We start from the raw sequence: 15272 nt of genomic DNA on the forward strand, positions 1-15272 counted from the left end.
CAGAGAGTGGTGAGTGCGTGGAATGCATTGCCGGTACCAGTGGTGGAAGCAGATACAATAGGGTCTTTTAAGAGCCTCTTAGATAGGTCCATGGAGCTTACAAAAATAGAGGGCTATGTGCTAGGGGAATTCTAGGCAGTCTCTAGAATAGGTTACATGGTCAGCACAACATTGTGGGCTAAAGGGCCTGTAATGTGCTGTAAATTTCTATGTTCTATGTTCAAATATAATGCCTGCATTGAATTGATAACTATAATATGATCCTAATGGCTGGTAATATCATTGATGAGGCAAAACCACTTTTTTCCAAGGTAACACACACAAAATGCTGGAGGAAATCAGCAGGTCAGGCAGCATCTATGCAAAAGAATAAGAAGTTAATGCTTTTGGCTGAGACCCTTCCTCAAGATGAAGAATTCCAAGGATTTCCCTGGTGATAATTGTGCTTCTGTACAGCTTGAAAATGTTGGCCAATAATACCTCAAAGGTGTTCAGTTTTCGTTGACAGTGGCAGTACATTCATTTTAACACTATCTCAGAAAACAAAGATTGCCTAAAAAAATAACTGCATACCATACACGAGGAAATCTGCAGATGCTGGAATTTCAAGCAACACACATAAAAGTTGCTGGTGAATGCAGCAGGCCAGGCAGCATCTCTAGGAAGAGGTACAGTCGATGTTTCGGGCCGAGACCCTTCGTCAGGACTAACTGAAAGAAGAGCTAGTAAGATATTTGAAAGTGGGGGGGGGGTCCAAAATGATAGGAGAAGACAGGAGGGGGAGGGATGGAGCCAAGAGTTGGACAGTTGATTGGCAAAAGGAATATAAGAGGATCATGGGACAGGAGGCCTAGGGAGAAAGAAAAGGGGGGGGGAGCCCAGAGGATGGGCAAGGGGTATAGTGAGGGGAACAGAGGGAGAAAAAGGAGAGGGAGAAAAAGAATGTGTGTATATAAATAAATAACAGATAGGGTATGAGGGGGAGGTGGGTCATTAGCGGAAGTTTGATAAGTCAATGTTCATGCCATCAGGTTGGAGGCTACCCAGACAGAACATAAGGTGTTGTTCCTTCAAGCTGAGTGTGGCTTCATCTTTACAGTAGAGGAGGCCGTGGATAGACATATCAGAATGGGAGTGGGACGTGGAATTAAAATGTGTGGCCACTGGGAGATCCTGCTTTCTCTGGAGGACAGAGCGTAGATGTTCAGCGAAACGATCTCCCAGTCTGCGTCGGGTCTCGCCAATATATAGAAGGCTACATCGGGAGCACCGGACGCAGTATATCACCCCAGCCGACTCACAGGTGAAGTGTCACCTCACCTGGAAGGACTGTCTGGGGCCCTGAATGGTAGTGAGGGAGGAAGTGTAAGGACGTGTGTAGCACCTGATCCGCTTACAAGGATAAGTGCCAGGAGGGAGATCGGTGGGGAGGAATGGGGCGGGACGACGAATGGACAAGGGAGTCGTGTAAGGAGTGATCCCTGCGGAAAGTGGGGGGGAGGGAGGGAAAGATGTGCTTAGTGATGGGATCCTGTTGGAGGTGGCGGAAGTTACGGAGAATTATATGTTGGACCCAGAGGCTGATAGGGTGGTGGGTGAGGACAAGGGGAACCCTATTCCTAGTGGGGTGGTGGGAGGATGGAGTGAGAGCAGATGTGTGTGAAATGAGGGAGATGCATTTGAGAGCAGAGTTGATGATGAAGGAAGGGAAGGCCCTTTCTTTAAAAAAAGGAAGACATCTCCTTCATCCTGGAATGAAAAGCCTCATCCTGAGAGCAGATGTGGCGGAGACGAAGGAATTGTGAGAACGGGATGGCATTTTTGCAAGAGACAGGATGAGAAGAGGAATAGTCCAGATAGCTGTGAGAGTCAGTAGGCTTATCGTAGACATCAGTAGATAAGCTGTCTCCAGAGATAGACACAGAAAGATCAAGAAAGGGGAGGGAGGTGTCAGAAATGGACCAGGTAAACTTGAGGGCAGGGTGAAAGTTGGAGGCAAAGTTATTGAAGTCAACCAGCTCAGCAAGCATGCAGGAAGCAGCGCCAATGCAGTCGTCGATGTAGCGAAGGAAACGTGGGGGACAGATACCAGAATAGGTTTGGAACATAGATTGTTCCACAAAGCCAATAAAAAGTCAGGCATAGCTAGGACCCATATGGGTGCCCATAGCTACACCTTTAGTTTGGAGTAAGTGGGAGGAGCCAAAGGAGAAACTATTATTAGTAAGGACTAATTCTGCTAGACGGAGCAGAGTGGTAGTAGAAGGGAACTGGTTAGGTCTGGAATCCAAAAAGAAGCGGAGAGCTTTGAGACCTTCCTGATGGGGGATGCAAGTATATAGGGACTGGACATCCATGGTGAAAAAAAAGTGGTGGGGGCCAGGGAACTTAAAATCGTCGAAAAGTTTCAGAGCGTGAGAAGTGTCACGAACATAGGTAGGAAGGGATTGAACAAGGGGGGATAAAACAGTGTTGAGGTATGCAGAAATGAGTTCGGTGGGGCAGGAGCAAGCTGAGACAATAGGTCTACTAGGACAGGCAGGTTTGTGGATCTTGGGTAGGAGGTAGAAACGGGAAGTGCGGGTTGTGGGAACTATAAGGTTGGTAGCAGTGGATGGGAGATGCCCTGAGCTGATAAAGTCGGTGATGGTGTGGGAGACAATGGCCTGGTGCTCCTTAGTGGGGTCACGATCGAGGGGTAAATAAGAGGAGGTATCCACGAGTTGTCGCTGTGCCTTGGCAAGGTAGAGGTCAGTGCGCCAGACTACAACAGCACCCCCCTTATCGGCGGGTTTTATAGTAAGGTTAGGATTAGTGCGGAGGGAGTGGAGAGCAGGAGTGAGGTTGGAATTGGAACAAGGTGTGTTGAAGTTGAGATGGTTGATGTCCCGTCGGCAGTTAGCAATAAAGAGATCCAGAGCAGGCAGAAGACGAGAGCGGGGTGTCCATGAAGAGAAGGAGGGTTGAAGATGGGAGAAGGGGTCATCGGTGGGGGTGGGAGAGTCCTTGCCGAAGAAGTAGACTTGAAGATGGTGCCGGCGGAAGAAGAGTTCTGCGTCATGGAGAACGCGGAACTCACTGAGGTGTGGGCGAAGGGGGACAAAGAATGCTTCTGTTACTGGACAAAACAGTGATAGGCAAGCTATTGTACTTGATTGATAATTAACCTAAATCAAACAACCTTTACTTTGTTCAAGTTATATAACAAAATACAGAATTCTTCTTAGTTTGAAACTTATACCACTCTGCAGTAATTGGGAAAAATCCCAAAGCTGCCCTTCACAGGGTTTTGTATACATGTGATCAGGGATGATCAGGTTCGTATCAGAATAAAAATGCAAAGTAAAAAAAAATGTTTATTCTTGTCCAGAGGCTCCATTGCAAGAGAGAGAATCCGTGAATGAATTCATCCTGCTTGTAACATAATACTGATACTTGAAGTTTGAAGGCAGAAATTATATTTTTTTTCAGATTTTTATCAGGATATTACATTTAAAACAGACCATCATTTTGAAAATTCTATGTTTGTTTAAAAAGAAGTAATGAATAGCTTTCTTCAATTTCTTCCTTGTACTACACGTACACTTTTCATGCTGTTTGTAATTCCTAACATTTAAGTTGTTCCTCAGTATTCATATTAAATATCGATTACATAACTAGTATTGTAAACAGATACTTTATGAACAGTTTATAATTTTCTGAGATGCATTTAGAACATTTTTCCCTAATAACTGGCACTGTCCTTTGATTAATTTATGGAGTTGTGATACTGCAATTCCTTTATTGGAAATTTTTCCTCCTAGCTTTCTCTTTTAGGTCTTCCCAATTCCTAATTTTCTCCATTTCTTGATGGTGAGATTCTACATTGACAATTATGACTGGGTTATATTTCACTAAAAAAAAATGACATAATCATATAATTGACTAAACTAGGATTGAAGCATCTTGTTATATGGAATTAATCTTAAAAGCATGATTCAGATTATTGCATTTGTATCAGGGAGGATATATAATTGATTCATAAACACCATTTAAGTAACTAAACTAAAGGTAAACTATTTTTCCTCACTCTATATGATCCGTGGGCAGAATTTTAGCATGATTGACCATCCATCTCCTTCCAAAATCTCTTCTTTGTAATCCAGCCACATATGCAACATTGACCTTGCTCAGTCCTTGTGCGTCTAGTAAAAGCTGCAGAAACATTTGCACCTGCCTCTCTTTTTCCTGGACCATGCACTGCCTCTGGTAACCCTAAGGATCGATCCTGGTTTCCCTTTATTTTTCATCTATGAACCTTGACAATACCTTTGAAAAGCATATCAATCCTATCAAATTTGTATGCTTGCTGTTTATGAGTCTATTCAAAGAGAAAATGAAGACAGCGTTGGTGCATCAGGTGACAAAATGCAAGATGCTGTGGATTTCTGCAGAAGCCATGTACATCGAAACTGCCTGACTTGCTGAGTTACTGAAATTCATTGCCACTGACATCATTACTGCAGTTGCCAATGTGACTCTTGCCCTATTTGAAAATAAAAAAACTATTGCAGGAGCAAACTTGAGTAAGGATAGTTTTATTAAGTTCTAACATCTTGGACAGTTTTTATATCAGAGATTCAGGGAGGTAAATGTATGCTGAACACAGGAGCTAAACCCAAAACGACGACAATTCTGTCTGCCTGCAGACGCTGTTCATCCTGCTGAGATCCTCCAAAAGATTGTTTGTTGCTCCAGATTCCAGTTGATGTAATCTCCTGTATGCAGGTTAAACACCTCGGCCCCCTGATGAGAGTACTTCTGCCCATCTTCCCCCTTTCCCCTTTCTCTTATTCTCCCTAAAACTTTTCATGGCTCTGCATGCTTTCTGTTCATTCTTTCAGCTATGCTCCCTTCTGAGAAAAGTACCTAATAAAACATCTATTTCTGGGAGTATTTTGTTCATGGAGGCCAATAAAAAGTCCTCCAGTATGTGCCTCACTACTCCCTACAAATGTGCAACATAGTCTTTAAAATGGCATTCTTGAGGTTTATCTTGCTGCTGGTCACGTGCTCATCTGTCCAAGATTGATAGACTTGACTGTTCAGCACATTTCCAGGAGAAATTCACTGTATGCCATTTAATATCCTCACCACATCTTCATCATGATCTATGTAGAAGTCATGCAGAAGACGTGGTGGGGATATTAAGGAGCACACAGTGTACAGTGACATCTGCTAGAAGCATAATTTAATGGGTGAATGTGTACATGTAGAAAGTGTCACTTAAGAGTACCAAAGGTACCAAGATCATGAAAGAAACAGACAGCAAGTTCAATTACTTGCTGTGTAAAGCTAAGACTACTTTCAAATCCAGACAAAATTACTAAAACAATTTAACAGATCAATGGGGGGGGGGGGAGTTTAAGATTACATTATAATTCATTTGAACATTCTATTGACCCAAGTTATTCATTTAATACAGAAAACTAACATTTCAGAAGCCAGGAAAGGGATTATTGCTTGGAAGTTTAATTTGCAAACATTTTCATTATTTTTTCCTGGTATCTAAACAGATTTATCATAAGAAATTAATAGATGAAACATTGGATCCATTTTAGATAACTGAAGATTGAATAAATGCATCGTTCAATACTCTGTGATACATCTTAAATCATAAAATGTTAATCTATTCACAAGTTTCTTTTTTTAAAATTTTTTTAATTGAATTTCATCAAACATTTCCATAAGATGTATTTCAGATACTGTACATATATATCATATAATCATATTTGTCATAAATCTCCACATAATATTTATCTGAGGAATATTTATAATATTTATCCTTATAGAAAGGAGAGGAAAGAAAGAACAATTGAAAGAAGAAAACTATGTACAGAGTAGGGAGTGATTTTTTTTTACAACATATTCATTGACTTGTGAGAATAAAATCAGGCCTATGAGGTGTTATGTAGTTAGACCATTTTTTTCAGTATGAATAAAATTGTTCCAACTTATGATTAACGGATCCTGTTATCTTCTCCATTTTGTAAATGTCCATTAAATTTCCATCCATACATTTAAAGTTGGGCTCTCCTGAGATAACCATTTCCTGGTAAGGGTCTTTTTATCAGCCACCAGCAATACATTCATTAAATATTTATCTCTTTTCAACCATTCCTGAGGTATATACCCAAAATATATGGTCTTAATTCTAAGGGTATTTCACATTTAAAGATGTCTTGTCGGGTATTATGTATCCTACTCCAATAGTCTTTGATAACGGGGCATTCCCAGAAAATATGATAATGCTTTGCATTTTGACTTCCACAATTTCTCCAGCAAACGGGGAGTTACTATCACAATGGGATTTCCGAGAGGGTGTAATAAAGTATCTTATCAAGTTTTTCCACCCAAACTCCCTCCATTTCTGTGAACTGGCACACTTCCATTGATACCTCCATATTATTGTCCAGTCTTCCTCAGGTATTATTATCCCTGCTTCCTTCTCCCATTTTGTTTTAATGTATGAAGTCGAATGTGTTTTAAGATTTGACAAACCCTTATACACGCTTGAAATTATTCTACTACTGTTGTCTGAATTATATGCTTTTCTAAATAGCTCTATCAGACATGTACTTGCCTTGGTTACATTTTTTTACCGTTCTATTAGCATACTGTTGCATCTGTAAATACCGGTAAGAGTCTTGTTTTTCTAATGTGTTTCTCTTCGAGCATTTCAAAACTGAACAGTGTTCCTCCTTTCATTATATTGCAAATAGCTGTTATTCCTTTAGCTGCCCAGTCCTTAAATCTAGCATCGAGTTTATTCGGCGTAAAATCCAAGTCATATGCACACCATTTAAGAATTGCAATGTCTCTCTCTAGTTTATATTCTTTTATAATAGTTTTCCATATTTTAAAAGTCCATTTCACCCACTGGTTGTCAATATTATTTATGAAACTTTGTAGGTTGTTATCAGCCAAAATTGCCTGTATGTGGATGGAAAGTATCCTCTCCTCAATGTTTTTCCATTGAGTGCCATATGACAGGTTGCACCAGCATATCACGGCTCTCAACTGTGCTGCAAAATAATAATCTCTAAGAGAAGGTAGGCCCCATCCCCCCTTTTCCTTGGCTAATTGCAAAGCTTTGAGACGAACCCTAGGCCTTTTACCTTGCCATATATATCTTGATAGCATCTTGTTCCATTCATTGAATTGATTTTGGTTAATCTCTATTGGCAGGATCTGAAAGAGATATAGTAGTCTGGGCAGTATATTCATTTTAATAGATTCAATCCTTGAACTGAGACCAAGAAAAGGAATTAGGTTCCATCTTGTTATACCTTCCTTAATTTTTATATATATATAGGCTGATAATTGCATTCTGATAATTTTGACAAATCTTTTGGCATAATGATGCCCAAATATTTGACGGACTCTGTTTGCCATGCCCAAGGATATCTACTTTCAATTTCTCTTGGTGGGCTATAGTTATATGAAAGTAGTTGGGTTTTATCTATATTGATCTTGTATCCTGATAATTGGCCATATTGTTCAAAGGATTGCATCAATTTAGGCAAAGAGTATGTTGGTTGCCCTAGATAGATCAAAATGTCGTTTGCGTAACAGGCCAATTTATGCTCTGTCCCTTTAATAGTAATTCCCCTGATATCTTCATTTTGTCTGATGTATTGAGCTAATGATTCCAGATATAATGCGAAGAGTAGCAGTGACCATGCACAACCCTGTCTTGTGCCCCTTTCTAGGGTAAAACTATTAGATAAATATCCATTGATTTTAATCGTAGCAGTAGGATTGTCATATAGTGCCTGTATAGTTTTAATAATTGTGTCATGTAGACCAAATCTATGTAAAACTCTGTGAAGAAAATTCCAATTAACCGAATCAAATGTCTTTTCAGCGTCCACACTTATTACTATTGCCTCAATTTCATTTTTTTTCTATGCTCCATAACGTGGTGTCCTTCATATATTGTCTTGTGTTTGGCGTTGTATAAAAGCTGTCTGATCATTATGTATCAGTGTGGGTAGAAACTCTTCTAATCGTTTGGCCATGATAGAGGTAAATGTTCTGTAATCCACATTAAGAACAGATATTGGTCTAAATGACCCACATTCCATTCTACCCTTGCCTTTCGGTATAGCTGAGATTATCGCCTCCTTCCAGCTGGATGGCATTTGCGCCTTTCTTAGGGTCCAGTTCAGTGTGGGGAGTAAAACAGGAATTAACTCACTTCTAAACTCTTTATACCAGCGGTCCCCAACTACCGGGCTGCAAAGCATGTATTACCAGGCCGTGAGGAAACGATAGGAGTCAGCTGCACTTTTCCTCATTCCCTGTCACGCACTGTTGAACTTGAACATAGGGTTGCCAACTGTCCCTTATTTGCCGGGACATCTTGTATATTGGGCTAAACCGGTTTGTCCCGTATTTCCCCCACTAAGGTACAGTGTTCCTACAAAACCTTTCGTGCCGAAATGGCATGAAGCGAAGAAGCAATTACCATTAATTTACAAACCCCATTTCCAGAAAAGTTGGGATATTTTCCAAAATGCAATAAAAACAAAAATCTGTGATATGTTAATTCACGTGAACCTTTATTTAACTGACAAAAGTACAAAGAAAAGATTTTCAATAGTTTTACTGACCAACTTAATTGTATTTTGTAAATATACACAAATTTAGAATTTGATGGCTGCAACACACTCAACAAAAGTTGGGACAGAGTTAAAATAAGATTGAAAAGTGCACCGAATATTCAAGTAACAGCAGTTTGGAAGACACCACATTAAGCAGGCTAATTGGTAGCAGGTGAGGTATCATGACTGGGTTTCAAAGTAGCATCCATCAAAGGCTCAGTCTTTGCAAGCAAGGATGGGTCGGGGCTCACCCCTTTGTGCCAAAATTCATGAGAGAATTGTTAGTCAGTTCAAAAGGAACATTTTTCAACGCAAGATTGCAGAGAATTTAGGTCTTTCAACATCTACAGTACATAATATTGTGAAAAGATTCAGAGAATTCAGAGACATCTCAGTGCGTAAAGGGCCAGGTCAGAAACCACTGTTGAATGCGAGTGATTTCCGAGCCCTCAGGCGGTACTGCCGAAGAAACCATCATGCTACTGTGACAATTATAGCCACCTGGGCTCGGGAGTACTTCGGAAAACCATTGTCACTCAACACAGTCTATCGCTGCATCCAAAAATGCAACTTGAAACTGTATTACGCAAGGAGGAAGCCATACATCAACTCTATGCAGAAACGCTGGCGAGTTCTCTGGGCCCGAGCTCATCTCAGATGGACTGAAAGACTGAGGAACCGTGTGCTGTGGTCATATGAGTCCACATTTCAGCTAGTTTTCGGAAAAAATGGGCGTCGAGTTCTCCGTGCCAAAGATAAAAACGACCATCCAGATTGTTATCAGCGAAAGGTGCAAAAGCCAGCATCTGTGATGGTATGGGGGTGCATCAGTGCCACGGCCTGGTTGAGTTGCATGTATGTGAAGGTACCATTGACTCTGGGGCGTATATTAGGATCTTAGAGAGACATATGTTGCCATCAAGGCAACATCTCTTCCCGGGACGTCCATGCTTATTTCAGCAGGACAATGCCAGACCACATTCTGCACGGGCTACAACAGCGTGGCTTTGTAGACACAGAGTGCGTGTGCTTGACTGGCCTGCTGCCAGTCCAGATCTATCTCCTATTGAAAATGTATGGCGCATCAAGAAGAGGAGAATCAGACAACGGAGACCACGGACTGTTGAGCAGCTGAAGTCTTATATCAAGCAAGAATGGACAAAATTTCCAATTGCAAATCTACTACAATTAGTATCCTCAGTTACAAAATGATTAACAAGTGTTATTAAAAGGAAAAGTGATGTAACACAATGGTAACCATTCCTCTGTCCCAACTTTTGTTGAGTGTGCTGCAGCCATCAAATTCTAAATTTGTGTATTGTGACCCCAAACCAAGCTATCGGACGATTGATGCTAATTGGAGAGATAAGAGAGACAATGGAGAAACATTCAAAATGCTAATAAGAGAGGAGAGAGGGATTAACGGAAAAGAAACACAATTCAGAATATTGACAGATCGGGTACTTTGAACCTGAACTGTTTGAAGTTTGATGGACAGGTGATACCCCAGCAGGGGGATAAAAAGAGCAGGTTCGCTAAGGCACGCGACACACCATGAGATCACGAGATAACGAGACCATGGAAAGAGCAGTGGGCCCCCACAAGTTGGTGGAAGTCTGGAGGTCCGGTTCGCAGGAACCGACCATAGGCTCACAGGGTGTAAAGGTACGATCAGTGGGAACCTGGTGTGTGTATCCGCCCTTGCCTGGGGGCCGGGTTCACCACGGAAGAACGATCGCATCTGGAATGGAGGGGTTACAGTCGGTGACCACAGTGGGATAGAAGACATAAAAGGGTCCGCTCGAAACCAACTGCGAAGATATCAAAGGTCTGCCTGAATCAAATCGCATCCCCCTCCCCCTCTCTCTCTCCAACGGCACAACGGCGATTAATGCGAACTGTACTAAGCTGAACTGAACTCTGCGTCACTTATGACTGATCATTTTACCCCTAGACTGCGATAGAGCTTGGTTGATTCCTATTAGCCTAGTTCTGTGTACATGTGTGTATTATCATTGCTAACCTGTTGCATTTATATCCTTACGATTAGAGCACTATGTTACTTATTTCTTTAATAAAACTTTATTAGTTTCTAGTAATCCAGACTCCAACGGGTGGTCTATTTCTGCTGGTTTGGCAACCCAGTTACGGGGTATGTAACAGTATGTTTACAAAATACAATTAAGTTGGTCAGTAAAACTATTGAAAATCATATCTTTGTACTTTTGTCAGTTAAATAAAGGTTCATGTGAATTAACATATCACAGATTTTTGTTTTTATTGCATTTTGGAAAATATCCTAACTTCTCTGGAAACAGGGTTTGTATATGGGAAAAATTTTTGAGAGTTCCCAGATCCAAAAAATAACCTAACAAATCATACGAAATAACACATAAAACCAAAAATAAATAACACTAACATACAGTAAAAGCAGGAATGATATGATAAATACACAGCTTACATAAAGTAGAAATAATGTATGTACAGTATAGTCGGGAAGATGAAGGCAAAACCGATTTGTGGGGAAAAAAAATCAGCACGTACGCGCATGCGCACATTACATGCACACACAGGTGCCCACCCAAGGCTTCATGGTCATGGTAGTCTTTCTTGGGGTAACGTGTCCCGGGATTTGACTGCTACTTTTATCCCTTATTTGGGAGTGAGAAAGTTGGCAACCCAAACTGTAAAAGACATGTTGAGGTGAGTTTAACCCTACTTGATCACCCCACCCCCACCCCTGGTCGGCCAGAAAAGCAAGAATATTGTCAATATTAAACCGGTCCGTGGTGCAAAAAAGGTTGGGGACCCATGCTTTATACCGCTCTGCCGTATATCCATCTGATCCTGGTCTATTCATCAGTTGCAAGGTCTGAATGCCACTGACATGATTAGCAATTATTACCCCTCTTTAAATGCCTTAAAAACCATAATGTGACCTACTGTATGTTCTAAAATTTCTTTATACCATGCCAACCAAGTCAGCCTTTTCCTAAACAGGGTGCATTTTAATCAATGATAAACTTCACCATTTCTTGGAGTCTCTGTTAATTACACTTTGTGGTAGTGGTGCTGTATCATCGCATAGTTGGTAGGCCATTTCAGAAGTTCAGTTAGGAGCTTACCATGTTGCAGTGGACCCCGAGTCCTCAGTCACACATGATCAGGGACATAAATGAAGCTGAGAAGGGTGTGCACCAGTTGGTGTATCAGGGTGGTGGTATGGAAAGAAAAGGTTGCCTGCTCCCTCAACATCAGCTTTACAATGATGTATATGGAGGCTGGAGGCATTCATGTGTCAATCTATCACTTTATGAACATGTACCTACTCCATTAACTATGTAAAAACTTACCAAGTTTAAATTCCTACACACACTCCTAACACCAAACAGGTTTCTCCTCCTGGAAGTTTGATAGTTTCACTTTCACATTGCCAACCATAGCTTTTAAGTTAATTAAACAACCCAGAATTGCATAAAATTGAATTTGTCCCTAGATCATTTTTTCAAGCCTCTGAATTATAAATCCTCTAGCTTAACCACTATACTACTAACCAAAACTTGTTCATATTAATAAGGCTTTTCTCCAAAATCTGTTGAATATCTCATAGTAAAGATATAAAAATTCTGGATTCATATCCTCAAAGGAAGAACATTTTAAGCTACTGATCTCATTTTCTTTGGACTAGGTGATGCATTGTGATAGATAATGTTCTTTTAAAATGCAAACTACCATCCTAAAAATCAACAAGATAAAGGGACGAAAGCCAATTCTAGTGATAGCTTGAAATTATTATGGGAATTCAATTCCTTGGATTCAATTTACTTGCTAATAATACTGTGACGAGAGCACAAAACTGTCCCCAAAGTGGTATTAGATTTGCATTTTACAAACAAAAATCTGGATGCTGGTGTCGCAAAAAGAAAAAAAACCACCATATTTGAATTTACAATCAGCTTTAAATGACACTTACACCATGTTTTTGAAACTGGATGTCCAAATACAGAAATATTCATCTTTCCAAAATAATGAATGTAAAATATATGACATACTTTGCATTTTCGGGTACTTAAAAAGCAAAATAAAAGATCTGCCTCATGTTTCATTGTTGAACTTAATTTAACCTAATAAATGCCAGCAACAAACAATCTGCTGGAGGAATTGAGTGGGTTGAGCAGCATCTGTGGGAGGAATGGAACTGGCAAACTTTTAGGTTGAAAACCTGTATCTGGATGCAGAACACTCCAGCAGATTGGTTGTTATTCCTGAATGCAGCATCTGCAGTCTCCTGAGCCCCTCTAATAAACTTTATCTTTATTTTCTGTATTAGACATTATAGACATTTTTGTGTTCTGCTCCAGGTACTCAGCTAAACTATAATCCAATTTATTTCTTAAACACAATAGATTCTGCTGATCCTGGAAATCAGAACACACACAAAATGCTGTAGGAACTCAGCAGGCCAGGCAGCATCTATGGAAATGAATAAACAGTCAACATTTTGGGCCAAGACCCTCCTTTAGGACTGGAAATAAAAGGGAAAGCTGCCACAATAAAAAGGAGACACGAGGGGAAGGAGGACTGGCAAGGAAATAAGTCAAGCTACGTAGTTGGGAAAAGTAAAGAGCTGGAGAAGAAGGAATTTGATAAGAGAGGAGAGTGCACCATGAGAGAAAAGGAAGGAAGGGAACCATGGGGTGGTACTTGGAGACACATGATAAGGGAAAATCATGCCTGACAAATTTGTTGGAATTCTTTGAGGAAATAACAAGTAGGAAAAACAGAGAATTGTTGGATGTTGTTTACTTGGATTTTAAGAAGGCTTTTGACAAGGTGCACACATGAGAGTGTTAGTCCTTTGTATTACACTAAAAAATACTAGCATGGATAGAAAATTTTCTGACTGGCAGGAGGCAAAGAGTGGGAAAAAAGGGAGCTTTTTTTCTGACTGACTGCTGATGATTATTGGTGTTCCACAGGGATTACTTCTTTCTACCTTGTACATCAATGATTTTGATGATGGAATTGATAGCTTTATGGCTAGGTTTGCGGACGATACAAAGATAGGTGGAGGGGCAGGAAGGCTGCAGGACTTAGATTAGGAAAATGGGCAAAGAAGTGGCAGATGGAATACAATGTCGGGAAGTGTATGGTCATGCACTTTAGTAGAAGGATTAAAAGCAGACTATAAATAGAAAAAAAATCAAGAATTAAAGTTGCAAAGGGTCTTAGAAATACTTGTCCATGATTCTCTAAAGGTTAAGTTGGTGGTGAGGGAGGCAAATGCAATGTTAGGACTAGAATATAAAAGACAAGGACCTAATGCTGAGGATTTATAAGGCACTGATGAAGCCTCACTTGGAGTATTGTGAGCAGTTTTCGACCCCTTATCTAAGAAAGGATGTGCTGACATTGCAGAGGGTTTAAGGAGGTTCACGAAAATAATTTGGGGAATGAAAGTCTTGTATGAGGAGTGTTTGATGGCTCAGGGCCTGTACTCACTAGAATTTATAAGAATTAGGATGGATCAAATACAGTGTGGGTATGGAGAGGATGTTTCCTATATTGTCGGAGTTTCGGACCAGAGGGCAGAACCCCAGAATACAGGCTGCCCATTTAGAACCGAGATGAAGTGGAATTTCTTTAGTGAATCTGTGGAATTCTTTGCCACAGGCAGCTGTGGAGGCCAGATTATTGAATATATTTAAGGCAGAAGATGATAGGTTCTTGATTAGTCAGGGCATGAAAGGTTACAGGTAGCAGGCAGGAGAATGGTGTGGAGAGGGAAATGGATTAGCCACAATTAAATGGCAGAGCAGGGAAAAGAGGGAAGGGGGAGGAAAAACAAAATGACCAGAAGGAGAAATCAACATTCCCACCACCAGGACTCTAGCTTGACGGAACATGAGGTGTTGCTCCTCTACCCTGAGAGCGGCTCCATCGTGGCAAAAGAGGAGGCCATGGACCAACATATTGGAATGGGAACAGAATAGGAATTAAAATGATTGGTCACTGGAAAATTCTGCTTTTGGCGGATGGAGCGGAGGTACTCGACAAAGCAGTCCCCAACTTACGACGACTGTCGCCAATGTAGAGGAGGCCACATCGGGATCACCAAATACAGTAGATGACCTCTACAGAATCACAGTTGAGGCTCTAAATTGAAGTAAGGGAGGAGGTGAATGGACAGGTGTGGAACTTCTGTCACTTGCTGAGGAACTCTATCACTGTTAAGGCGATGGGAAGATGGGGTGAGTGCGGATGTCTGGGAAATGGAGGAGATGCAGGTGAGTACATCATCAATGGTGGAAGAAGGGAAACCCCATTCTTTGAAGAAGGCCATATCTATGTCCTAGAAATAAAGCCTCATTCTGGAAACAGATGTGGTGGAGACAAAGGAACTGAGAAAAGGGAATAGCAATTTTACAGGAGACAGGGTGGGAAGAGGTATGGTCAAGATAGTCAAGAAAATCGGTAGGCTTATAAAAGATAATGGTAGACAGTTTGTCTCCAGAGATGGAGACAGAGAGATCAAAAAAGGGGAGAGAGGTGTCAGAAATGGACCAAGTGAATTTAAGGGCAGAGTGGAAGCTGGTGGCAAAGTTGATTAGTTCAGCATGGGTGCAT

The 15272-nt window shown here is 40.8% G+C and overlaps 1 protein-coding gene across 2 annotated transcripts in view; it reads right to left on the reverse strand.

Moving 5' to 3' along the window:
- Window positions 1–15272, reverse strand: part of LOC134358088 (LYR motif-containing protein 4) — a 151993-nt gene that overhangs the window by 43095 nt on the left and 93626 nt on the right. The window contains exon 3 of one of the 2 annotated variants that reach the window (XM_063070037.1): window positions 7158–7230. The exons of the other annotated variant lie outside the window; for it this stretch is intronic. Coding sequence (XP_062926107.1) covers window positions 7158–7230 — 73 coding nt within the window. The remainder of the gene's footprint in view (window positions 1–7157; window positions 7231–15272) is intronic. 2 annotated transcript variants of the gene reach the window in all.

The sequence above is a fragment of the Mobula hypostoma genome, chromosome 17 (assembly GCF_963921235.1).
Source record: "Mobula hypostoma chromosome 17, sMobHyp1.1, whole genome shotgun sequence".
Taxonomy (NCBI): Eukaryota; Metazoa; Chordata; class Chondrichthyes; order Myliobatiformes; family Myliobatidae; genus Mobula; species Mobula hypostoma.